Source organism: Sus scrofa, chromosome 1, assembly GCF_000003025.6.
Source record: "Sus scrofa isolate TJ Tabasco breed Duroc chromosome 1, Sscrofa11.1, whole genome shotgun sequence".
Classification (NCBI taxonomy): domain Eukaryota; kingdom Metazoa; phylum Chordata; class Mammalia; order Artiodactyla; family Suidae; genus Sus; species Sus scrofa.
In genome coordinates, this window is record NC_010443.5 from 139,885,944 (window position 1) to 139,913,557 (window position 27,614).

General features: G+C 39.5%; 1 protein-coding gene across 1 annotated transcript in view; it reads right to left on the minus strand.

The window, feature by feature from the left end:
* GABRG3 (gamma-aminobutyric acid type A receptor gamma3 subunit) overlaps window positions 1-27,614 on the minus strand; it is a 609,132-nt gene that overhangs the window by 30,483 nt on the left and 551,035 nt on the right. Inside the window, exon 6 of the mRNA XM_021098602.1 lies at window positions 14,268-14,405. Coding sequence (XP_020954261.1) covers window positions 14,268-14,405 — 138 coding nt within the window. The remainder of the gene's footprint in view (window positions 1-14,267; window positions 14,406-27,614) is intronic.

Below are 27,614 nucleotides of genomic sequence, written 5' to 3' on the forward strand. Positions count from 1 at the left end.
TTTTGCTAGGGCTGTCTCTACTGCAGAGTCACTTCTAAGTAGGATCTGAGTATGCTCTAAGCTTGTCCTAGGTGTGCCTATGGCAGAGTGTGTTTCTCATTTCTGACCCCATTTCACAAAGCTTGCTATGGATGCCTTGACATTTAGGATAAAAAATACTGTGTGTCCTATCCAAGTAATTTTAGACAATTGGACTCAGGTTCAAATGGACATTATGAGTAGCCTTGATAAGGCAAAGAAATAGATTAGCATGCAAATATCTCATAGGTTTTAACATAAGCGAAAGAAGAAACTTGCTAGAAATCACAAAATTAATCTCTCCTTCTCTCTTCCCATTTTTCCTCAGCCTGACAACATCATTATTTCACCTTCATTTTCATTGGCTGTTATGTTGGATATGAAGTTCTCTATTTTACTCTTCAAATTCCATTGTCTTTTGTTGCCACAATTTCACTGGAAAAGTCTGATGTCCTTGCTAATTTGTTTCCTCTGAAAGTAACGTGTTTTCTTGAGATGATTAAAGACATACTTTTTGCCTTTGCTCTTTAGAAATTCAGTGTCTTCCTTTGTATTGTTCATCTTTGGCGGTCAGGGTTAGAGCGATGACAGTGCTTAATAGTGATGACAGATGATGAGAGGCAGTAAAAACATTCCACTCCCCTGGTGCAGGCACAAATCTAGAGACTGGACACCTGGCCTCCTGATTCTGAAGTTCTTCAATGCTTTTCTATTTCACAAATAAGTTCCATAGTAGAATTAGTATATATGTTTAAAAAGATGGAATAATAATAATATCTACCCTCTTCCAACTTCACAGTGATTTGTGAGAACCAGTTAGAAAGATCATACTCCAATGGCTTTTAATCTCCTTGGAAGAAAGGGATGATGTAAGTACTGATCATTGCTGTTGTCATTTTGAGTTAGGAGGCTGAAAACAAAGAATAACAATTGTCTACAAAAAGAAATTTATCTATTAGGGATCCTCTAAGATACCAGCAGAACACTGTGCGTGACCTTTCACATGGTGAAATGCCAGCCACACTTTGCACACAGCTGTGTTCTCTGACTACTCATTCAGTAGTCTTAACTGTTGTTACCTAAATAAATGCTAGATGTGGCAAGAAAACCACATACAGAACAACACACTGTATGCAGGCACACCGTGTGCAGGAACACTGTGACTATTAATCTGTGTAGCTCTAGCTCCAAGCTCCCATCTTACTCTGTCCTGTGTCCACAGCAATGCTGCAAAATTATATATGGGAAATAATCTCACTCATCTCTCTGCACCTTCCTGCAAGCATTAAATGCTATCAGAGGTTAAAGCTTTCTCTTTGTAAATTAGGCTTTGCATACATGAAAAAATGAATGGCTATAATAAAAATGATCTATTTACTTAAAAAGAATTATGGAGAAGGGGGAGTTCCCATCGTGGCGCAGTGGTTAACGAATCCGACTAGGAACCATGAGGTTGCGGGTTCGATCCCTGCCCTTGCTCAGTGGGTTAACAATCCGGCGTTGCCGTGAGCTGTAGTGTGGGTCACAGATGTGGCTCGGATCCCGTGTTGCTGTGGCTCTGGCATAGGCTGGTAGCTACAGCTCCGATTAGACCTCTAGCCTGGGAACCTCCATACACCGCGGGAGCAGCCCAAGAAATGGCAAAAAGACAAAAAAAAAAAAAAAAAAAATTATGGAGAAGTTCATCAACGAGGCAAAGTTGGACCTTTGTCAAGACGTTACTTTAGGATTTTAAGGGGCTCAGAGAACCTCTTTTTCCGAGTCATCAGGTATGGATATGAATACCATTAACCTTGAATTTCCACACAAAGAGGAATATGCTCCCTGGGAATTCCCTAAATAGGAAGTGGGGTATGAGATCAGATCTCTCAAGACTGAAATAATATTTGTAAGGCCACTCTGAAGATTTTATAAAGACGATGGGAAGCTAAGAAGGGCATGAGGGAATATGTTAAATAACATGAAACCCACCTGAATTATACTAATCTTAAGAGTATAAAAGTCTAAATAAATTTTTTGGTCAGTAAAAGAACTCACATAATAAAAGGGATTTTGTTTGTTTTTGTTTTCATACTTGGAGACCTTAAGACATAAGAACATGATCACCAAAGAAATACCTAAAAGTTTATTTTTTACATTATTTATTTTGTAGAAACATTCTACTAATGAATTCATTCTCTATTTAACATAATCTGGATTCTGCAAATAATCAACGTGTGAGAATTGTGTCGATGTTGAGATAGATTAATGCCTATCAATGGCTGTGAATGTAGACTAATAATTTGTGAATGTAGGAACTGGAATTTTTTTTAATCACCCAAAAGATGTTTTCCTTACAAACGTAATTATACAAAAGATTGACTATGGTTGTAAAACTTAAAAAAAAATTGGACTCAAATCCATTTTAATTTTCTTATGGGCCACAGGATTGGTAAAAATAAATCAACTCACTTGAAAGAAATGATTATTTTCCATAATAAAAACTTGTTATGAGAAATAAATCTGAAAACCTCTCTGTGGCAGAATGCAACTCTTCTTTTCCTCTATCAGAGTACATGCGAGAGTACCTGTGTAAATATTCTATTTTTGTCCAAATATAGGTTTAATTATTGACTGGTATGCTGATATTGTGGGGCTATTTTTTTTTCATTTCATCTTAACTATGAGACTTAATTACTTGACATTCATTCCAAATCCAGAAAACCAGATTATTATACATAAATGGAATGTCCAGAGTGATGTTTTACAGACTAATAATGCCATTGTTGTATATTCCATGAGATAATTATCTTCTGGTACAATGAATTTGAGAAGTGTAGTATTAAATACAGACTTGTTTATTTAACATAATTCTTTCTTGTGTTTAAGCACATTAGACAACTTCAGGAGCTTGCAATATGCAGTGTTCCCTGATTGGGTGCTGTGGTTAGGAGAAGTTTCTCCTAATACTGATGTTGGTACCTCAGAGCATGTTGGTACCACAGAGGATGCCAGTGACCTCCAGAAGCAGTGGAGAGATGCTGAGATGTCCGACTGATGAGATTTCTACATTGAAGTGCCAGCCCTGAACCCTCCCTTCCCTCCCGTACTTCTGCAGCAGTTGCTGGGACACATTTATATTGACACATCCTCACTAAATGCTAATTCCTTGAATTCTGTGCTCTATCCTGGACACTCCCTAAGATCAAGAAGTATCCAACACATTCTAGCTTTTCCAGGAATCTTTTGGCAACTAAATGAATTCATAGATACATGCACCTAAGAATAGGAGAGTTGAAAATATTTTTGAGGGCAAGTTTGCATAGAAAATACTCAAGAAAAAAATCAACTCATTTTGAGCCTTTCCACCACTCCTTAAATATTTTGCTCTATCATGATGTTTTTAACAAAAACTAATATTGTCTGTATTTAACACCACTTAGAAACATAATCATTCCCTGTCTGTAGGCTTGACTTGGGTTCTGTGACAAACGTGGTCAGAGGAGCATGGGCTTTGAAGCATTTCAGCTCCAATAACTTTCTGTGGGCACATCACTTGACTTTGATGAGCTTTGGTTGTCCTGACATTGATGATGAGTGGGCACCATGAAGTTTAAATGAGTTAGTTCATGGGAAACATTTAAAAATCACAACTAGTATAGTATCCATTAGCTGACATATGGGCCTTTCTCAGTATGCATTATTGTCAAGGTCATCCAGGTTGTGGTGCTGAATTTGACATGGCTGAACCACCAAAGAGCTTTGTAGACAGCTGGGTAAAGCGTTTTACTCATAGCCCTATAGCTAGCTGCCAGGATAGATCTGGCACAATGCAAGATGCCTGAATCTCCATGGAATGCAGGTGTAGTCCAACAATTGTATCAGGCAAAGAACTCCTCAGGCCTGGAACAATGAAGAGAGGGATCCAATCTCAGGCAGGTGTTGTTCCAAAACCTGGTTTCACTAGGTCTATTCCTGTGAGTCTCACTCTCCAGGTGTGCCTGACTTTAGAGACACTGATGGCATGATTCTACCATGGAAGCATCAACCTGTTTAGCCCCTATTTGGCAGATGGCAGAGAAGCCAAGTCTGGTAAGTCACATCTGCCATTGTGCAACATACATGAGAATTTTCCTCCCGAATATCCAGATCCACTCTCACAACTTCCTCCAACATGCACACAATCCTGTTTTACCTGTGTGGGGCACATATTGCCCTGATACGTCTTATTTCTTTCCCCTTTGCTCCTGGAATCTGTCTTATCCCACATACTTTATCACTTACTAGACTCACTCATTTGAATGGCAGAAAAGCTTTTAAATATATTACTTCATTTCCCTTTCCATTCCCTCTTTGTCTCTCCAGTCTCATGGTTTTTTGCCTTGACTTCCATATTCCTTCTCACTGATTTCCTTAATTCCAATATTTTCCTCTCCATTTCATTTGGGAGCACTTCACTGGGAGTCAAGTGCAGTCCAGGCACTTCATACAATCATAATGACCCCTTCATGGAATGTGACCAAAAAAAGAGAAACACAATTAACACATAGAAGTATATGTTATGAATATTTTCTCAGGTCAGTCTCCCAAAGCAACAGAAATAAAAACAAAAATAAACCAATGGGACCTAATCAAACTGACAAGTTTTGCACAGCAAAGAAAACCAAAAAGAAAAAAAAAAGACAACTTACAGAATGGGAGAAAATACTTTCAAATGATGCAACCAACAAGGGCTTAATTTCTAGAATATACAAGCAACTTATACACAATTCAACAGCAAAAAAGCCAACAACCCAAGTGAAAAATGGGTAAAAGATCCGAATAGACATTTCTCCAAGGAAGATATACAGATGGCCAACAACCACATGAAAAAATGCTCAACATCCCTGATTATTATAGAAAAGCAATCAAAACCACCACAAGATACCACCTCACACCAGTCAGCACGGCCATAATTAGTAAGTCCACAAATAACAAAGTCTGGAGGGAGTGTGGAGAAAAGAGAACCCTCCTGCACTCTTGGTGGGAATGTAAGCTGGTACAACAACTGTGGAAAACAGTGTGGTTATACCTTAGAAAGCTATACATAGAACTACCACAAGACCCAGCAATCCCATTCTTAGGCATATATCTGGACAAAACTTTCCTTAAAAAAGACACATGCACCTGCATGTTCATTGTAGCACTATTCACAATAGCCAAGACATGGAAACAACCCAAATGTCCATCAACAGATGACTGGATTAGGAAGATGTGGTATATATACACAATATAATACTACTCAGCCATAAAAAAGAACAAAATAATGCCATTTGTGGCAACATGGATAGAACTAGAGACTCTCTTATACTGAGTGAAGTGAGTGCTATCACTTATAACTGGAATCTAATATATGGCACAAATTAACCTTTCCACAGAAAAGAAAATCATGGACTTGGAGAATAGACCTGCAGTTGCCAAGGGAGGGAGTGGGGTGGATTGGGAGCTTGGGGTTAATGGATGCAAACTATTGCCTTTGGAATGTATTAGCAATTAGATCCAGCTGTGTAGTACTGGGAATTATGTCTAGCCACTTATGATGGAGCATGATAATGGGAGAAAATAGAATGTATACATGTATGTATAACTGGGTCACCATGCTGTACAGTAGGAAAAAAAACTGTATTGGGGAAATAACAATTAAAAAAAAAAAAGGATATGGTAGATGAGATCAGCTTGTGAGTGCTGAGCATACCAGTATGGTTGTCAGGATAAGGTTCAGGGAGAAGACAATTTCTGAGCAAAGATTTAAAAAACATAATGGAGTTTGTCAGGCAGAAGTCTTGAGGAAGGGTATCTAGCACAGCTCGTCAAAAATCTTATGGTAAGAACACAGTTGTTAAGGTTGGAGCAGAATCAGAGTGAAGGCTCCAACTCAGGTGACTTGTGGGGAACTGTCAGGGGCTAGACCACGTAGAGCTTTATAGGCTCTTGTAAATAAAGGCTGGCACTTACTTGGAGCTTAAGGGGGAGTCATGGAAGTTTCTGAGCAGAGGAAAGTTGACTTCGGTCATGAAGAATCACTTTTTGATGGACTGTAGGTGATCAGGCTAGGATCAAATGGACAGAGGAGGATGCTAATGTCATAACTGAGGAATGAGAGGATGGTGACTCAGAGCAGGATGCCAGCAATTAAGTTCGCAGGAAATCATGCTCGGAATGTTTAGAACATGCAGTCAACAGCATTGGCTATGAGATATAAGAGAAGGATAAGAGGTAAAAGTGACCCACAGGAGTTTTGGTGTAAACAAATGAAAAGATGGGGGAGCCTCCATCACTTTCGGACTGAAAGTGAACTGAGAGAGGTCTCTGAGACATCCAGAAGGAGATCAAGCAAGCAGCTGCATCCACAAGGCTGGCATTTCTGAAGTGTTTGATCTGCAGCTGGATATATAAATTTGGAAGTTAACACCATGGAGGCATGAATGGGACTCAGGGAGAAGTGAGTGGAGACTGAAAACCTGGGCCATCCCTGATGCATAGAATGTAGAGAAGATGAAGGTCCATCACAACAATGCAGAGAAACAGACAGCAGCCGGAGGATATTCAAGAGAGGAGTGTCCTAGGAGCCAAAGGAAGAGTCAAGGAGGAGTAACGGTGAGAGAAGAAACACGGAGGTCACTGGTCACCTTGCTGAGAACAGTGCTGGTGGAGGAGCAGGAATGAAAGCCCTGCTGGGGTGGTGTCAAGAGAGTGGAAGTGGAGGTACTGGGGTCAGTGAGACTAGACACTCTAGGAGGATTTCCTGCAAAGGGCACAAATAGGACAGTTGCTTATGGAGGAAGCAAGATGGAAATAACATTGTGTTGGGCACTTTCTGTTGACCCCTTCAAATCCACTTTCTACTTTTTCTACAACTGCTTTATGCCTCGGAGGTTGGGATGCCTGAACCACATCAGATGCATCCTGAGCCTCAGCTTCTGGCTGAGTTTGACAGTTGGGGAGAAGGAATAGGAGAGGGAGGTTGGGGCATTTATTCTGAGAGGGAGGTTGGGGCATTTATTCTGAGCTTAACTGCATCTGTGCTGCAGACTGGATGGATTCTGCCCAAACAACGTAGGCTGACATGCATCCCTCTCATGGAAGATAATTTTCCAGATTCCAGTGACCACCCTTCCTTCCCTCTTGCCTCTTCAGTCATGAGGTGGTAACATCTTCCAATGCCACTAGCTCAAGGTTCGGGCCGTATGCTTGTACTAGTTTCCTATTGCTGTTGAAACAAATGACCACTCAGGGATTTAAAACAATGAAAATAATTTCCTTATAGTTATTCATGTTAGAAGTCTGGCATGTATCTTGCTCGGCTAAAATCAAGATATCAGTAGGGCCGTGTTTCTTTGGAGAGCCTTTAGAATTCACTTCCTTCCTCTTTACATCTCTCTCTCTTTTTTTTTTTGTCTTTTCTAGGGCCGCACCGCAGCATATGGAGGTTCCCAGGCTAGGGGTCGAATCGGAGCTGTAGTCACCTGCCTGCACGAGGGCCACAGCAACATAACGTGGGATCCGAGCCACATCTGCAACCTACACCACAGCTCATGGCAACACTGGATCCTTAACTCACTGAGCAAAGCCAGGGATCAAACCTGCAACCTCATGGTTTCTAGTTGGATTGGTTAACCACTGCGCCACCACGGGAACTCCTTTTTTTTTTTTTTTTTCTTTTTTTTTCTTTTTAGGACTGTACCTGTGGCATATGGAAGTTCCTGGGCTGGGGTCAAATTGGAGCTGCACCTGCTGGCCTACACCACAGCCACAGCAACGCCAGATCTAAGCTGCATCTGCAAACTTTGCCGCAGCTTGTGGCAATGCCAGATCCTTAAACCACTGAGTGAGGCCAGGGATCAACCCTGAATTATCATAGATACTAGCTGGGTCCTTAACCAGCTGAACCACAACAGGAACTCCTTCTTTACATCTTCTAAAGCCACCTAAATGTACTTGGCTGATGGCCCCCGTTTACTCTCTTAAAAGGCAGCAACTCTGTAGCTCTCCGTGCTTTGCCTCCAGAATCTTATCTCCTCTCTTCTTCCAACCTCTACCATACTGGGCCCACCCAGATAATCCAGGATAGCATCTCCATTTAAAGGTCAGCTGATCAGCAACTTTAATTCCATCTGCAACCTTCATGCCCTTTACAATGGAACATGATGTACTCAAAGATGCTAGGAATGGGAACGCAGACATCTTGGGGTGCCATTAGTCTGCCTATCACAATGCCCCATACTGCAGCAATATGCTCAAAGACCTTCCAGCAGGAGTGTAAGTAGTTCTTTCTCTTTATTAAATTCTCCTTCATTGCCCAGTTTGGTGGGCCCTTTGTTGCCTGCTGGAGACTTGACTGAAATAATTTTTTTTTTTTTAATATTTGTGAAACAATGATTTGTGTTTATTTATTTACCGTTTTTTTTAGGGCTATACATGTGGCATATGGAAGTTCCCAGGCTAGGGGTCCAACTGGAGATGCAGCACAGCCACAGCAACATAGGATCCAAGCCAGATCCTTAACCCACTGAGCAAGGCCAGGGATCAAACCCATGTCCTCATGGATACTAGTTGGGTTTGTTACCACTGAGCCACAGTGGGAACTCCTAATGATTTGTGTTTAAGTTGATGGTGGTAATGATCCATCAGAGGGTTAAAAAAAAAATACAGTGTAGAGAGAGGGAGCTGAACTGCAGCAATCCCTGCATAGGGCAGAAGGGGCAGGGCACATGCATGAGCAATGGGAGTTCATCTGCAGCACCATGAGCTCAGCAAATGTGGTGGACCCTGGGGGATGGAGGAGCAAGATCACCAGGGGAAAGCTGGGAATAAGGTGGAGCTGTCAGAGGTTGAGACCAAGAACAAAACAGGAACTAGCCAACCAGGAGTGTGTGTTATAGCTGAAAACTTGTTAGAACAGTCTCCGTTGTGTTATGCCTGCCTTGGCCCACTCATTACTCCAACTGGATTTTCACAAATGATTTCTTCCTTGCCTCATTGCTTTCTTTTACTAATGATTACTTTCTAGCTAGAGTTATACTGCACCCAGTATTTCTTTTCCTTTGAAACACTCCCTAACGCTGTTTCCCCTTTTAAGCAATCTTCACTCGAGAGAGAAGATTAAGAAGCGATAAACCTGAAAACCATCAAAAACTCACTGGACCACCTGACACTGGCCTTGATTTTGAAATGATCTATGGAGGGAGAGGAATGTAAGCACCCTACTCTTTATCAATAAACCTGTTTTTCAAGCTAAACCTATAAGACCCTTCGCTATCCCCTCTCAAGTGAGGACACAGTTTTGAGGGCACTAGCTTGCTATGGCCTTCTTTGCCTGGCAAAGCAATACAGCTGTTCTTTCTGCTTCACCCCAAACTCTGTCTCTGAGACTTAACTGGTGCCAGTGTACAGAGGCAAGGATTTGGCTACATATAAAATAGACCAGACTTTGCATTTTAATGGAGGTTATATTTTACTCCTAAGGGAGTAAAAAATGATTTTTTTGGGGGGGAGGGGTGAAAAAATCTTGGATATTACCATGTGTAACCCTTCAAAAGCCCAGACATACACGAAAATCTACAGTATTAGTATTCCACAGGTAGGTGATAATGGAAAAAAAAAAGTATAAAAAGATATAATGAATAAAAGATAAGGATTAAAGAAGTTCCTGCTATGGGACTGTGAGTTAAGGATCTGACATTGCTGCAGCTGTGACATAGGTTGAAGCTGTAGCTTGGATTCGAACCCTGGCCTGGGGATTTCCATATGCCGTAGGTGCGTCCAAAAAAAAAAAAAAAAAAAAAAAAAAGATAATGAATAAAGGTTGAGAGACATTGGACTAGCATGAAAAAGTATATTTACCTTAATGCTCACTTGGAATTCATGGCCAAGGACTTAAATCCAGACAGGTGATGGAAGTTATGTGCTTTTATTTCTTTATTTAGCGCCATGGTGCTGTTTCATGCAAGCATGGAGCTGGATTTAACAAGGGTTGGGTTTTGTGCAAGAAGAAGAGGAAAGAGAGCAGAAGGAGCCATCATAATGACTGCTCAGGCACTTCCCTATAGGAAATAAGACTTAGGACATTCTGGGCTGTTACAGACAGGTGTGGAAAGGAAGTGGAGATGCCCTTGAGCCCATGGGAGCGTTAGAATAGTGGAGTGAAAATTCATCATTTATGTCTCACTCTTGTTTTCAAACGGCATCTGATTTGTTGAAGGAAAGTGAGTTTGATTTTTTTTTAATGTAGTTTATTTCTTTAGACTAAATGTCTTGCTTATTTTCTAAAGACTACACAATGATAAGATTCAACATGATGTGAAGTTTCTTATAAAAGTGGGAGAAAGCTAGATAAGAGGAGCAGGTGGAGAACATCCTTCTATGAATGCGAATATATCCATTGACCTCACGGAAAGATAGTCTTTGCCATGAGTGAGAAAAAGGATTTTGGGGAGACAGTCATTTCCTATTCTTAAAAAACTGTCCTAAATATTGCTTCTGTCTTGCTGCAGAGCTCAGCAGAATGTCTATTGGTCATGTTGATGCATTGGTTCCTGGTTTATTCAGTATTCTCTCATGTCTACCATGTTTTCCAGAGACTGAAATCTCCTTGCCACCAGGGAATGTTTTTCATATTTTTTTTTTTTTAACACACAATAGCACAAAAACTAGTCAGGCTATTACTTTGACTCCATGCTTCCCTCTACTTGGCACTTCCCTGAGCTAGTATTCTCCTATAGTCTTTTTTTTTTTTTAATTTTTGGTATTGTTTAAAGTATAGTTGATTTATAGTGTTGTGTCAATTTCTGCTGTAGAGCATAGCGACCCAGTCATACATATATACATACATTCTTTTTCTTCATACTATCTTCTATTATATTCTATTCCAAGAGTTTGGATATAGTTCCCTGTGCTTTACAGTAGGACCTCATTGTTTATCCATTCTAAATGTAATAGTTTACATCTACTAACCCCAAACTCCCAGTTCATCCCACTCCTTCCTCCTACCCCCCTGGCAACCACTAGTCTGTTCTTTATGTCTTTGAGTCTGTGGAATCTAAAATATGGCACAAATGAACCTGTCTGCAAAACAGAAACAGCCTATAGTTGATTTTAAAACCCACTGTATTCCCCCTGCCTTTGCACTTCCTTTTGTTTGAAATCATCTTGCCTAGAACACCAGGTAAGGAATACAGCATCGATATTTGGCATTTAAATGCTTTAACAATCTCACATTTGGTTACCCTCCTTTGGGCTGCCTTAAACCCCAAAAGTCTGCTAGCTCATTTCAAATTCTTTGGGAATGGAATTATATTTTTAATGTAAGTGACTCATATTTGAGTAAAAGCTTCCTCCTAACATTTCCCTTTTTGCTGCCTCCACAGTTTATTTAAATAAATTATGAACTTCCATCCCTTTAACCTTATCAATAATAAAGACCTAAACACAGATGTCATCTCTCACCTTTACCACTGTGACATCTGTAGGAAAGTTTTGCTTTGCCTTGTTGATCAGATAGCTTTTAACACCTCTCTTTGAATGTAAAGCAGTAGGCTTTCCATACCTGTGGGGTCCACATGCCCAGATTCAATCAATCATGGATTGAAAATATTTGAAAAAAATTTTCCAGAAAGTTCAAAAAAATAAACTTGAACTTGCCATATGTAAGAAAGGACAGTTGAGCCTTGGACAAAAAGAGTTAGGGGCACCCACCCCTCACAGTTGAAAAACCACATTTAACTTATAGTCGGCCCCCAGTAAATGTGGTTTTCCCTGGTCCTTTCATATTTGAAGTGCTGCATATGAGGGTTCAGCCAACCAGGACTGTGTAGGACTGTTATATTTACTCTGGGAAAAAGTCCAAAGGTAAGTGCAAATGCGCAGTTTAAACTGTTCAAATAGCAACTCTATATAGCATTTACACTTATGTACATTTATAGGGCATTTACATTGTATTAGGTATTATCAGCAATGCAGAGATGATTTAGCTAGGAGGATGGGAGTAGGTTAAATGCAAATACAATGCCATTTTATATAAAGGGCTTGAGTATTTGGGATATTGGTATCTTCAAGGGTCTTGGAAACAACCCCTCATTCATTAGAACTGTAGTTCCAAAACAGAGAACTACAGTTACCCCTTGGTAATTACAATTCTATCAAGAATTCAGACTATTCTTTAAAGATATTTACCACCAATTATTAACAATTTACATCTTATCCTGCTGTATAGCACAGGGAACTATATCTAATCACTTGTGATGGAACGTGATGGAGGATAATGTGAGAAAAAGAATGTATTTTTATAAATGTGTGACTGGGTCAGTTTGCTGTACAGTAGAAAACTGACAGAACACTGTAAGCCAACTATAATGAAAAAATAAAAATCATTAAAATTTTTATATCTTAAACTAGTCCTCCCATGAACCAAATTATTATGGGTTTTAAAAGCTAATAAACTCACATTAACAAATAACAACATTAGAAAAACTGACTTGAAACCAATCTATACTCCATGCCCTGTCAGAAAAAAAACTAATTGCAAAATAGTGGATCATAGATTCCTATTTTGGTAAATACCCACCCCCCAAAAAAATCCAGAAAACAAAATACTCATTTAAGTTACACATTAATGTTCACATTAATAGGTGAAACAACTCTTTTTATCTAACTACCTATGTTATACATATAATGGTCACTTAATAAAATCAAATTGGTGGGTAATTATCATGTTCAATATATTGAAAAAGGAACTTAAAGTTTAAAGGAAGGGAAGAAGATAGAAACTAAAACTCAAAGGATATTTCACAATTTCACACCAGCTTCTTTTTTTTTTTTTTGTGTGGGTACTCAAGGCATGTTTATTGAGTATAGTAAACACAAGTATAATTTAATATTTGAGGCAGCAGAGATGCAAATCTGATAATGCAGTCCCTGAGCTCGGCCACTTATAGGCTCTAAGGGACATTTTTGGTAACTGCTGAAGCCCAGGGGAACAGACTCATTTTTATTACTTCTGCCCAGAAGAAAATGAATTCACTAGTTTCTATTTAATTCCCAGACCTGTGGATGGGAGGAAGGGGCAGAGTACCATCTTTGACTTGGATATCTACCACATTCTCCCAAGGAAGGCCAGTTGTTTTAAAGACATTGGGCTATATTTCCACTTTGGCACAGAGGCAGCTCCATACACGGGTTTAGGACTAAGGGTGTGCTCAGTGCAGGGACTGCAGTCCTGGCTTCACCACTTGCTGCTCTGTGACTCTCACACCAGCTTCTTGTATTTGTGAATTATCAATAATATCTGATGTTCACTGTGTATGTGGAAAGTTGTAGAACTCTCATCATTAGGGAAATTGGTTTATATAAATGTACTCAGTGATGAGTAATCTTAGGTTTCTAGACATAATGCATAGTCTCAATTTTAAAATATAAGGCAATTCTAATCACCCTTTCTCCATCCAAACTAAAACACTGACTTTTGAATCAGCTGTTTTTTCTCAAAAATCACTTAGGAATCACGGTTGCCTGAATATAGTTAGTTAAAACACACACAGGAGGAATTCTACATGAAAGGTATGCCTTAGGCATCAGGGGTGAAAAAATCACAATTTTTTTTTTTTTTTTTTTTTGAGAGCTATACTTCTTCACATTAACTGCTATAACCGAGCAGGACTCTGAGAAGCCTTCTAAGAGTGGATCCCCCTCATGTCCTCTACCTGCCTTTTTGTCTATAGAAAACCTTTACTCAAAAATCAATATAATCAGAGAGGTGAGAAAAGACAGAGAAGAAGGAAAACAGTCAAGCAAGACAAAATAATAATAGTTTAGCCATTCAACAAAGTCAATGACTTTTCGTTCTTCCTCAAGGGCTAGAGATGATGTGCTAAGCCAGGTTCTTGGAGCTGTTTTGCAGATGCTGAAGTCCCCGCCGGGTGGAAAAAGTTAACTGTATGCTGCCCATAAGCATATAGATCCCAGAACAGTTGGAACCAGAAAGTGGATGCTGCTGACTCCCAATTACCTCACCACCCACCAATCAGGAAATTGTCCATGAGCTGATCACACCCTGCTCCTTGAACAGCATAAGACAGAGTCCTCACTACCCCCTTTAAGGGGGGGAGGCAGTCCTTGAGATATTGGCCTGCTGTATTCCCTCTTTGCCAGGCAATTAAAGCTACTTTTTCTGTTTCCTCCAACTCTGTCTCCCTGTTGGTGTACAGAGGCAGCCAATATTCTGGCAATGCTCCTACCTGCAGATGTTTTCACAATTTCTGTGGTGTTTCTGAGGCCCATGAAGTCAAACTGATAAAGCCGCCAGGATTTCTGATCAGCTGCCTCAACCGAATTTTTTCTCCATCTATAAATCATTTCTTCTTTGGGGTAGCCATCTAAAATGCAGAACAAATGTTAACACTTGGAAATGTGGTTTATAAAACATTAAAGTCAAACTTATAATTATGATCACTTCATAGGAGTTGAAATTTTAGGCCATATTTATTTTCTAAATTTCCCTCAACCCCCCCCCCCAAAAAAAAGGAATGGTCAAAAGGCCACCTAACGCAGAAGGTTTCTGTGGCAGATCTTCACAATCAGGAGGGTGTTCCTAGCCACAAAACTCGCTATAGTCTGTGTGGACACAGCACATATCTTTCACCATCCAGGGCTGTGGCTGTAGTTGACGTTCAAAGAATTGACCTGAAGGTACTGGTCAGAATCTCACTAGCCCATGAACAGTGGGATCTAACTGCCTGGCCCACACCCGCCAGACCTTCTGCCCTTCCCCAGAATTTAATCCACTCAGATCTCAGGAAAGATGAATTTACTTTTGTAAAATTTTATACCTTATTATAAATAGCTTTTATTATTTCTAACATATTTATTTTACTTATTTATTATTATTACTGAAGTATAGCTGTACAATATTATATAAGAGGTATATAATATAGTGGCTCACAATTTTTAAAGACTATACTCCATTTATGGTTATTCCAAACTATTGGCTACATTCCCTGTGTTGTACAATGTATTCTTGTAGCTTATTTTATACATAGTAGTTTATACCTCTTAACCTCTAACTTATACTGCCCTCCTTCCCTCTCCCCACTGGTAACCACTAGTTTGTTCTCTATATCTATGAGTCTGCTTTTCTGTTATGTCCACTAGTTTGTGTTAATTTTTTAGATTCCACATCTAAGTGTTATCATTCAGTACTTGTCTTTCTCTGTCTGACTTATTTCACTTAGTGTAATACTTCAGAAAAGACAAAGTCAATAAGGCAATCATTCTAGGATTTGAGAGGTCGAATGACTCTTCGTCATTCTCTGCTTTTGGTCTCCAGCTCTGATCAGTGAACTCTGACCTTTTCCTGAGACCACTTCCCATCTTGTTAATTGCTCTGGTGTGTCTGCTGCTCCAGGCTTAGTGTTGGCAACATGCCAAAGCTGGGTGTCTTAGATGGGGGCTCTGAGCCCAAGCCAGAGATTGGCCCAATGCATATTTTTCAACTCCTTCATCCCCTCTTCTGAACAGCGCTTGGGACCGACCACACCATTAACTTGAGGCTGGAGCTCTCATGTAGGCACCATCTTGACAAGTTATACTGCACACAAAGCACTCCACTGACACACATAAACTTATGCACACATATTAATAAAGTGGTTCAAAATTGCTAGTTAAACATATAGATGACTTTGTAAAAAAAAAAATTCTTTTAAGACAAACAAACTGCTTTCTCCATTATTTTCCCTTTCTGCCCATCAAAGACTAAACTAGAGCACATATGTGCTTCCTGCTTTCCAATTGTGGATTGCTCTGCGAAATTATTGTCAGCATTGAAGAGATACTTGCTCTCCCCTAATTTGACAGTGCTGGTATCAAGGCACTTAGCCTCAGCCTGAAGTAGTCAAACATCATAGTTGGGCATTAGCCACAGTCTCAGTCTCCTCATTAGGCTATCAAATTAGAAAAGGTACTTTATGCTGTAATTCTGTCTTTTTAACTTTGTTTTGTTCAACAGCTTTATTAAGATTTAAAAAATCACATAGTTAACATACAAGCTCGGTGGTTTTTAGTATATTCTCAGAGTGGTGCAACTGTTATCATAATCTAATTTTAGACTATTTTCATCACCCCAAAATATAACCCCAGACCTATTAGCATTCACTCCTCAATCCCACTCCTTGTACACATCATACACTTTAACCAGTCCTAGGCAACCACTAATATATTTTCTGGCTACAGGTTTGCCTATTCTGGGCATTTCATGTAGATGGAGTCCTACAACATGTGAGCTTTTATAACTGTCTTTCTTTCCTTAGCAAAATGTGTTCAAGTTTCACTCAGAAGTAGCACACGTCAATACGTCATTCCTATTTATTGTTCAATAATATTCTGTTGTATGGATGTGCCATATTTTGCTTATCTATTTTTCATCTAATAGACATTTTGGTTGAGTCCACTTTTACACTTCCATGAATGACACTGTTACGAAAATTTGGGTTTTTTTTTGTGCTTTTTTAGGGCAACCACACTGACTGAGACATTATATAAAGTTCTTGGCAGTGTTCCAGGCCACAGTAATTTCCAAGTTATTGTTAACTGTAGTTTTTTAATGTGCTACCAAAAACAAACAAACACCATAAAATTACATTTCTCATTTGAAATGCTGCATTGAAAAGTTCTTCCCTCTTTGGGCTGGGCTACCTGGATGGCTCTTCTTTATGGGTTTCCAATCCTTGGCTGTTAGAGATGCGGAGGGTGAAGGAGGCTTGCTGAGTGGTGGTTATGCCATTGTCAACTGAGTGGACTTTGAGTATCCTGTCTTGCCTGACTGACCCTCTGGGTCCCTCCTCTTCCTACACGTTCAGTTTAGGATACCATAGGTTAAGAGGCAGCAGCCTTAGGGAATTAAATTCTGGCCCGCCTTTTGTCTAGAGAACAGTGATATTGTTTTGAATGATGAGAGTTAAGTGATAGCTCCCTGTCCATTGCATTTGACCTACTTCGAGAAACATTTAGAGGGCAAAGATGATACCATTGATTTAAAAGCCATAATATGAAGCTGTTTTCAAATGTCGTTTTGTTTCTATGAAAGAAAAAAATCCTGCTTTGGTGGTCAATTTTTTGTCTGCAGTTGTTCCTGTATTCAAGCACAATAATTTTTCCAGAAGCTATGAGTGACACGGTTTTCCCAATTCAAATGTCACACAAGTGCCCCAGAGCTTGGGAACAGCTTCAGGCATCAAGAACAAATTTATCACTGTCAGGGTAAGAGGACACAGATTTTAAGAGATATTGTAGAGTCTACTGGACATTGTAGGGATTACTGGGTATTGTAGAAGCTAGTGGACATTGTAGTGTATACTGCCAGTTCACAACACTCTTTGTTCGCCACATAGAAACCATATCAGAGTCTTCCTTAGAATTCTTCATTCAGAGATTTCTCAACTACATGTAGTCCAGCATTCAATGGCTTTTATTATTAAATAAGGCTTTTGAGTATCCTAGAATTAGAGCCTGTAAGTTATTGTTGAGTCTCAACACATTCTTTATCTGGTTTCTAGTTACAAGTAACCAGTAAACAAGCCACTCTTGGGAACTTATCTTTTTAAATATGACAGGATGGTTTTTGAAACACTAGGTCTTTATCAATGTAATGGATCATGTCCAGGATTTTAAAATAAGATATAGTAGAAAAGAACATTTCAGAAGATATCATACATAGTACCTGTAAATATTATTTTGTGCTATTTTCCATATGGGAACATTATTTTGTGCTATTTTCCATATGAGAACATATGTGTATGTCCTGATTCTGGAATGGAAAATGTATTTTCCAGGATACTTGATGTGCAAAGTTTGAAAACTACCATCTAGAGGTATTTTGCAAGTTCAGTCCCTTCAGGAACAGAAGGATCATGACAGAGGCCATGGGTTGGACTGGAATGAGAGGGTCAAGGGCAACTGAAGCCTACTGTATACAGTCTGGGCAAGGGCAAAGCAGTCACCTACCCCGAGAAAATCTTCCCAGTCACCAAATATTTTGGCCTTTCCAAAAAAGGCAGAAATGTGGAATTCTTAAATTTAAATCTCTTAGGTTTACTTTTCTTTATTTTTTATGGCCACATCTGCGTCATATGGAAGTTCCCAGGCTAGGGCTGGAATCGGAGCTGCAGCTGCCGGCCTGCACCACAGCCACGGCAATACCAGATCTGAGCTGCATCTGCGACTTATGCTGCAGCTGCTCGTGGCAATACCAGAGCTTTAACCCACTGAGCGAGGCCAGATACTGGACCTGCATCCTCACCGAAGCTATGTGGGTTCTTTTTTTCTTTTTTTTTTTTTTTCTTAGTTTTTTTATTTTTTTTGTCTTTTGTTGTTGTTGTTATTGTTGCTATTTCTTGGGCCGCTCCTGCGGCATGTGGAGGTTCCCAGGCTAGGGGTTGAATCAGAGCTGTAGCCACCGGCCTACGCCAGAGCCACAGCAACGTGGGATCCGAGCCGCGTCTGCAACCTACACCACAGCTCATGGCAACGCCGGATCGTTAACCCACTGAGCAAGGGCAGGGACCGAACCCGCAACCTCATGGTTCCTAGTCAGATTCGTTAACCACTGCGCCACGACGGGAACTCCGCTATGTGGGTTCTTGACCCACTGAGCCAACAACAGGAGCTCATAAAATCCCTTAGCTTGTACATGTGGATAACTAACTAAATTTTGTGTAACAAAGTATGTCCGTGGGATGGATGTTGGACTGTAGGGCATCAGTTGGCATAAGGTAGAAGTTTTTAAGTTGTGCTTTTCCTTGGGAGACAGCAGTGAGATTGGCTGGGAGGTAAAGTCAAATCAGGCCCCTCTGAGTTATGTTTATTTTTGCACTGCTTTTCAGTGTTTCATAACACCTAGATGTGATTACATCTTATTCTTTTTAGTAATTCTAAGAAGAGTGTCATTGACCTGATTCCAGTTGAGGCTGGAAGGGGTTAATGTGGCAACGTGAGCCTGGCACATCAGCCACCAAATGAAGGAGACAATGTCCTCTGATGACCCTTGCTTGCTGCAGTCTGGGGGGGACACACATATGCTGTGGGGACACATGGCTTCCTAAGTCTTCTAAGGCTCTACCTCCTCACTAGTTATAAAAATTAAGTTATTTGTGAGAATGACCCATTGATAAATTTGAAATCGTAAGCTTTGTACAATGGAATAACCAAAAAGATTTTTAAATTTTTAAAATGAAAATTTAAAAGAGTGTTGGCACAGAGAATATTCACAAATAAAGAATCTAATAAAAGACTTTTGCTCAGAATATACAAGGACTTTCATACTTCAGTGATAAAAAGACACGTCATCCAATTAAAAAATAGGCAAAGGATCTGAATAAACTTTTTTTAAAGAACATATGGTACATATGGCTAGTAAGCACAGGAAAAGAAGCATAACATCACTAGTTATTAGGGACATACAAATCAAAACTGAAACGAGATATAATTTCATACCCACTAGGATGGTTAAACTTTAAAAAAAGAAAAATAATAGATGTTGAGAGGATATGGAGAATACCCTCACACACTGTTGGTGAGAATATAAAATAGGAAAGCCATTTTTGGAAAGTAGTTTGGCAGTTCTCCAAAATGTTAAACATATATGCTTCTCCAAGGAATATATCCAAGAGAAAGGGAAATATATTTTCACTCTCAAACCTGAACACTTATGTTCCTAGCAGCCATAGTCATCATAGCCAAAAAGTGGAGACAACTCAACATGTACCACTTGATAAAGGGCCAAACAAAACCATGTATTGTATGATTTCATCTATATGAAATGTCACAAACAGGCAAATCTGGAGGTTGCCTAAGACTAGGATGGCGGTAGTGGGAATAGGGAATGATTGCTTAATGGATACAGAGTTTCATTTTGGGGTGTGGAAAAAGTTATAAAATTAGGTAGTGATGACAGTTGTGCAATTCTGTGAATATACTAAACACTGCTGTAATGCATTTTTTTTTTTGGCCTTTTTAGGGTCACACTCATGGCATATAAAGTCCCCAGGCTAGGGGACAAATCAGAGCTGCAGCTGCCAGCCTACGCCATAGCCACAGCAACGTGGGATCCAAACCGTGACTACTACCTACACCACAGCTCAGGGCAATGTCAGACCCTTAACCCACTGAGGCCAGGGATCAAACCTACATCCTCATGCATACTAGTCGTGTTCGTTACCACTGAGCCACAGGGAGAACTCCTAAGACGTACATTTAAATTGATGAATTTTATGGTATGTGAAATATAGCTCAACAAAGGTTTTTTGTTGTTGTTGTCTTTTTTTTTGGTGGGGGCACACCTGTGGCATATGTAGGTTCCCAGGCTAGGGGTCGAATCAGAGCTGAGGCTGCTGGTCTACGCCAGAGCCACAGCAACTTGGGATACGAGCTGCATCTGTGATCTACACCACAGATCATGGCAACCCGGGATCCTTAACCAACTGAGCAAGGTCAGGGATTGAAACTGAGTCCTCATGGATACTAGTCAGATTCATTTCTGCTGAGCCACAGTGGGAACTCCAAAGTGGTTATTTTTTAAATTCTGGATTACCATAAAAATACAGAGTGCTGGTAACCCAAAAGCTACTTGGGAACAACCTGCCCCCTTTCTCACATACAGATATCCAGCTGCATATGTGTGATGTAGATAAAGACACAATCTCAAGTCCTCCTTATGGGAAGGGGCAGGGTCTGTGGATGTGGATTAGACAGAAGTTTGAGAGATGGAATGAACACCTAGCTTTTCATCAATCTTAACGGAGCAGTCAGCAATCATCCTGACCATTCACCTCATCCCCCTGCTCCTGCACAAAGCTTTTAAAGTGCAAAGCTGCCCCTGCAGCCTCAAGGAGAAGTTTCAGGAGCTATGCTGGATTCAGCAACATATCTAAGGGAGAGTGCACAGCTGTGGAGTGCAAACAACTCTGACCCCTGTCAACTTACCTGGCTGTGTCATAAACATGGCCAACACCATGCTCATCACTCTTCCAAAGTGCTCAGGGGGGAGAGTGGAAAGGGGCAAGCAGGGTCAGAGAGTTTAAATACCTCACTTTTGCACATTTCCCAGGACCCCTTCAAGGGGCTTTGAAGAAGCCTTTACTTCCCAGGAATCTGCCTCTGGCTTGTTAAAATTAAGGTCCATTCATCAGTTACAGCGGCAATTAACACAAATAATTATATTGGAACTCCACACCACTTGAATTCTGATCGAAATATCTTAATTATCAAATTCCTTGTGGAAGGGCTGATATCTTTGCAGGAATATTTGTCTATCTTAAAAGACTGAAGCTCTTCAATAGAATTTTAATAATTTTTTTTTCATATAGAGTCACTTTAATCATAAAAATTGTTCCTAGGAGTTCCTGTTTTGGGTCAGCAGTAACAAACCCAACTAATATCCATGAAGATGCAGGTTTGATCCCTGGCCTCACTTAGAGGGTTAAGGATCTGGCATTACTGTGAGCTGTGGTGTAGGTCACAGATGTGGCTCTGATCCCGAGTTGCTGTGGCTGTGGCCTAGGTTGGAAGCTGCAACTCCAGTTCGACCCCTAGCTTGGGAACTTTCATATGCCACAGGTGTGGCCCTAAAGAGAAAAAAAAAAAGTTCCTAGAATGAGTAAGTTTGCTTTTGCTTTAATTATATTTTGTCTAACATAAAGAGGTGTTCATTTTTAATATTTATTTTATTTATATATTTATATAGGTATTGATAAGACAAATAATACCCATTAAACCTTATATATTTATTTTGTGTTAAGTCCATTCAAAACTCATTAATTTTAACCATTTCCTGCACATTTCCCAGGAAATTATTCATTGTGTGCACTCATTTTCTATTAGGGTATGGTTGCTTGGTAGTGTTGTGTCAATTTCTGCTATATAGCATAGTAACCCAGTCATATATACACACACACACACACACATATTATATATATATAATATATTTATTTTCTTATACTGTCTTCCATCATGTTCTACCCCAGGAGATTGTATATAGTTACTGGTGCTATGCAGTAGGACCTCATTGCTTATCCATTCTAAATATAATAGTTTGCATCTACCAACCCCAAACTCCTCCTCCATTCCATTTCCTCCTCCTCCCTCTTGGCAGTGACAAGTCTGCTCTCCATGTTCATGATCTGTTTCCGTTTTGTAGCTAGGATCATTCATGCCATATTTTAGATTCCATATATAAGTGACATCATATGGTATTTATCATTCTTCACTTAGTATGAGGATCTCTAGTTCCATCCGTGATGCTACAAATGGCATTATTTCATTTTTATGGCTGCATAGTATTCCATTGTATATACGTACCACTTCCTCTTCATCCATTCATCTGTTGATGGACATTTAGGTTGTTTCCCTGTCTTGGCTATTGTGAATTGTGCTGCAATGAGCATAAGGGTGCATACATCTCTTTGAATTGTCGTTTTGTCTGAATATATGCCCAGGAGTGGGATTGCTGGATCATATGGCAATTCCATATTCAGTTTTCTGAGGAAACGCCATACTGTTTTCCATAGTAGTTGTACCAATTTAGATTCTCACCAGCAGTGAAGGTTAGTTCCCTTTTCTCCACACCCTCTCCAGCGTTTGTTATTTGTTGACTTGTTAATGATGGCCATTCTGACCAGTAAGAGGTAGTACCTCATTGTAGTTTTGATTTGCATTTCTCTAAGTATCTTTTCATGTGCCTACTGGCCATCCATATGTCTTCTTTGTAGAAATGTCTATTTATGTCTTCTGACTATTTTTTGACTGGGTTGTTTTTGTTGTTGTTGTTGAGTAGTATGAACTGTTTGTATATTTTGAAGATTAGGCTCTTTTGGTTGCATTGTTTGAAAAGATTTTCTCCCATTCTGTGGTTTGTCTTTTTGTTTTTTAAATGGTTTCCTTTGCTGTGCAAAAGCTTTTGAGTTTAAATAGGTCCATTGGTTTATTTTTGTTTTTATTTTCATTATTCTAGGAGGTGGATCAGATAAGATGTTGCTATAATTTATGTCAAAGAACATTCTGCCTATATTTTCCCCTAGGAGTTTTATGGTATCTGGCCTTACATTTAGGTTTTTAATCTATTTTGAGTTTATTTTTGTGTCTGGTGTTAGAGAATGTTCTAATTTCTCTTTTACATGTAACTGTCCAGTTTTCCCAGTGCCATTTACTGAAGAGCCTATCTTTCTTCCATTATATGTTCTTTCCTCCTTTATCATAGATTAGTTGACCACAGGTGCTTGGGTTTACTTCTAGGCTTTCTATCCTGTTCCACTGATCCATATTTCTGTTTTTGTGCCAGTAACATACCATTTTGATGACTGTAGCTTTGTAGTATAGTCTGAGGTCAGGGAGTCTGATTTCTCTGGTTCTTTTTTTTTTTTTTCTACATATCGTTTTGGCTATTCAGGGTCTTTTGTGTTTCCATACAAATTTTAAAATATTTTGTTCTAGTTCTGTGAAGAATGTCATTGGTAATTTGATAGGAATTGCATTGAATATGTAGATTGCCTTGGGTAGTAAAGGCAATTAACTATATGACTATAAGACAACTATAAGACACTGATGAAAGAAATCAAAGATGACACAGATGGAAAGATATACCAATAAAAGAAGAAAAAGAAATAAAAGGAATCCAAATTGGAAAAGAAGAAGTAAAACTATCACTGTTTGCCATGACACTATACCTAGAAAATCCTAGAGACACAATCAGAAAACTGTTTGCGCTTATCACCGAATTTGGTAAAGTTAGGATACAAAATTAATACACAGAAATAGACTGCATTTTTTTCTTTCTTTCTGTCTGTCTGCCTTCCTTTCTTTTTACTCATTTATTTATTTATTTATTTTTGGTCTTTTTAGGGCCATACCCATGGCATATAAAAGTTCCCAGGCTAGGGATTGAATCAGAGCTGTAGCCACTGGCCTATACCACAGCCACAGCAATGCCAGATCTGAGCTGCATCTGCAACCTACACTGCAGCTTGCAGCAATACTGGATCCTTAACCCACTGAGTGAGGCCAGGGATCAAACCTGCACCCTCATGGATACTAGTTTGGTTCTTAACCCACTGAGCCACAGTGGAATTCCTAGACTGCATTTCTATACACTAACAATGAAAGATCAGAAAGAGAAATTAGGGAAACCATCCCATTTACTCTCACATCAAAAAGAATAAAATACCTGGGAATAAACCTATCTAAAGAGGCAGAAGACCTGTACTCTGACAAGTATAAGAAACTGACGAAAGAAATCGAAGATGACATAGATGGAAAGATATACCATGCTTTTATGTTGGAAGAATCAATACTGTCAAAATGTATCCTTTTTTTTTGAGATATATGATCATATCATCTGAAAATAATGATAGTATTGACTTATCCAACATTCATGATGTTTTTTATTTTTATTTCAGTCATATAATTCACTGAAGCAATGATAACATCCCTGAGAATTGCTTTATGTCTGGCATTTAGTATCTTCTTTTAATAATTCTTAGTGTTTTTTGAAAACATCCTCACAGCCTGGTTCGATTCCCAGCCTAGTACAGTGGGTTAAAGATCTGGTATTGCTGCAGTTGCAGCTTAGGTCACAACTACTGCTTGGATCTGATCCCTTGCCCAGGAACTCCATAAGCCGCGGGGCAGCCAAAAAGGAAAGAAAGAAGAAAAAAAGAATGTGAGCAGGGAAGGTTTGATGTGTTTCAAAAAGAACAGCAAAGACAGCAGGGCAAGGACAGATTAGGGGAGGGGGAGAATTAGAAGAAATGGATAGGGCAGCAGCAACTGGTCAGCAGACATGGCAGCAGAGGGTCAGATTAACCCAAGGATCTGGGAAATTAAAAAAAATTAGAGTTACAATTCTCATGAGATAGGATTTACACACACACACACATACGCACACACACGTGTATGTATGGGTACATGTGTGAGTACATATATATAAAAGCAACTTACTAAAACATGTATCATAACATTGAGTGTTGACAAAAGTGGGGAAAAATAAATTAATGTTAAATTATGGAATGAAATGTGGCTCTATCTGCTAAAGTAATAAATATTCATAAATTTCGACTTGTGAATTTATTTGACAGAAATACAGTGCCAGCAAAAAAGAATAAAAACAGTAATAAAATAAAAGTGACACAGGCACCCAAAAATACTTATTGCCATGCTGTTTTTAAACTTGAGTGGTAGAAGAAATTATGCTCCATCCATATTCTTGATTACTACATAGCCATGAAAAAGAATGAAGAAAGACAGTTTACTGCTTTGGAAGGGTGCCCACAGCCCTGTTTAAAGTGCAAGATCTAGAATCACGCACTGAATATGAGTATGTTAGAAAACACATAAAGTGCACGTACATGTGTGTGTATGTATGTTTAAGCAAAAATCGACGTATGTGCTCCCCCTGGCTTAACATTGAGCAAGGATGTGGGTACCATGAGGTGGATAGGATGACTTTTAAAGTTACTGCAGTATGTAACATCACCAAAAAGTCACCTAGAATACTGTTTTGCTCTGTGTCTGCTTAAGAGTATAAAATGAAAAACTAGAAACTAAAAATAATAAAATGAAATATTTCTATTTGAGGAAACTGTGGGCAAAATATTAGCAATGGTGATATATTTAAGACTTTTCTGATTATCATAATACCTAAACTTATCCAATACTCTTAAAATATGTAGATGTATCCAATACTATTTTAATACTCAAATTTATCCAGCATTTATTTTAATACCTAGATTTGTTCAAAAGTTGATGTTTAGTTAATAAGCTCAAATCTTGGATGCAGCTTTGACTTCAGAGATATGGTCTCTGAGTAATTATAATAAGAGTGCCTGGCTAATTCCACAGAATGGACCTTAATTCAGAGATGTCTGGACTCCCTGTGATTCAGCCAGCCATGATCACATTTCTCTCACTTCCCACACTTCAGGAACAACCAATTAGAAACAAATGCAAAAACATTCAAGTGTCACTCTTTGATAATAACCAAAAAATTACACTTACTAGCAGAAAATGAGAGAGAAAAGCTCTGAAAAAAGAAAATGCATATGAGTCTGAGAAATTTAATTCTAGCTTCCATGAAATTGCAAAGGACTTTGCAGAGAGCAATGTTCAAATCATTGCCTTGATTGTTAGAATTTTATTATGCTAATTGTAATTTGTTTTCTAGTTTGTTTTTTTTTTTGGAGGATGACATCTTTTGTTTGACAACACTTTTGGCAGGGGTTTCCCCATCCATTTTTGGAAAACTGCCACACTGTCATCTGTGTTACATGGGGGGCACAGGCTGTCCTTGTCTCACAGGTCACATGGGCTTATACTGATGTTCCAGGGACGCAGAGCAGATACAAGGACGTGAGACTGGGGCAGAAGGAGAACAATCGCTACTGTGTGGGGACTGGCTCTGAAGGCATCTTTGTCTCACTCAGAGAACAGCATTTTCTGAAAGAGAATAGTCCTCTTTGGTATTTTCACATTGACGCATTTTCAATGGCCATCCTGCATTAGGGCCAAAAGTTGTTGAGACAGAGAGTAAGAAGCAATAGCTTCTGAGATTCAAGAATGTGTGCCTCGTAGAGGATGCATGTTTGAGAAACTGTACAGAAGGTAGAAAAGTATTACAGGAAAGGACATGGGTTGACTCTAGGAAGGAGAGTGTGGAGAGGATGGTTATGAGTGCTGGGGCCAGAGGAAAGGGGCTAAAACATGTGGAGAGTCCAAGAGAACAAGGCCCTGAGGGAGGCTTCCTTCCTGGAGAGCCTCCCTCCCATGTCTGAGTGTCACATGAGCCAAGAGCTCCTCTAAAAGACTGCGGGTACCCTAGACACTCATTAGCACATCCTCTGTTGTAGATTACATGCAACCATTTGCATCCATTTAGCTCACACAGAAATAAGCTCTGAGAAAGAGCGATACCATCTGATTTCTTTTATACAAAACCAAACCAAACCAAGCTCATAGATCCAGAGAACAGATTGGTGGTTGTCAGAGGTGGCGGGTAAAGGATGGGAGAAAGAAAAAGAAATAACTTCTGGGAAATAAGCTTGAATTATTTTCCTTTTGGTAAGAAAAAAGTGAGGACTGCTGAGTTCACACAGACTCCCCTGAGAGGCACACTTTATTGCCACCTGATCTCTGATGTTGATTGCTTCTCAGCCAGATAGTGAGAGGGAGCTTGCATTTCCTCAAATCAGGAGACTGCTGTGGAACACCTCCCAAGACTCAATAAGCATGTGAATGAGCTACAATTTCAGGGACAGAGGATTGCCTTCCCAGTAACCAAAGCTGTATTAAATTAAACAACCTCAACCACTTCAATCAGAGTGAGAACTAGCTAGGTAAATACAAGTCACTGTCAAAAAGTGCTCTTATTAAATGGCCCTGTGATTTCCTTCAAATTGTAATGAAGATAAGCAGCTTGAATGTCAGTGTGATTCACAGCCATGTAGCTGCATCTGAAGAACGTGGGAGACACTTCTCCTAAAAGCTGCCTTCCAGTGGACTGGCCATGATCAGCATGCATTGGTCCTGAGGATGGTGCCTTGGTCATT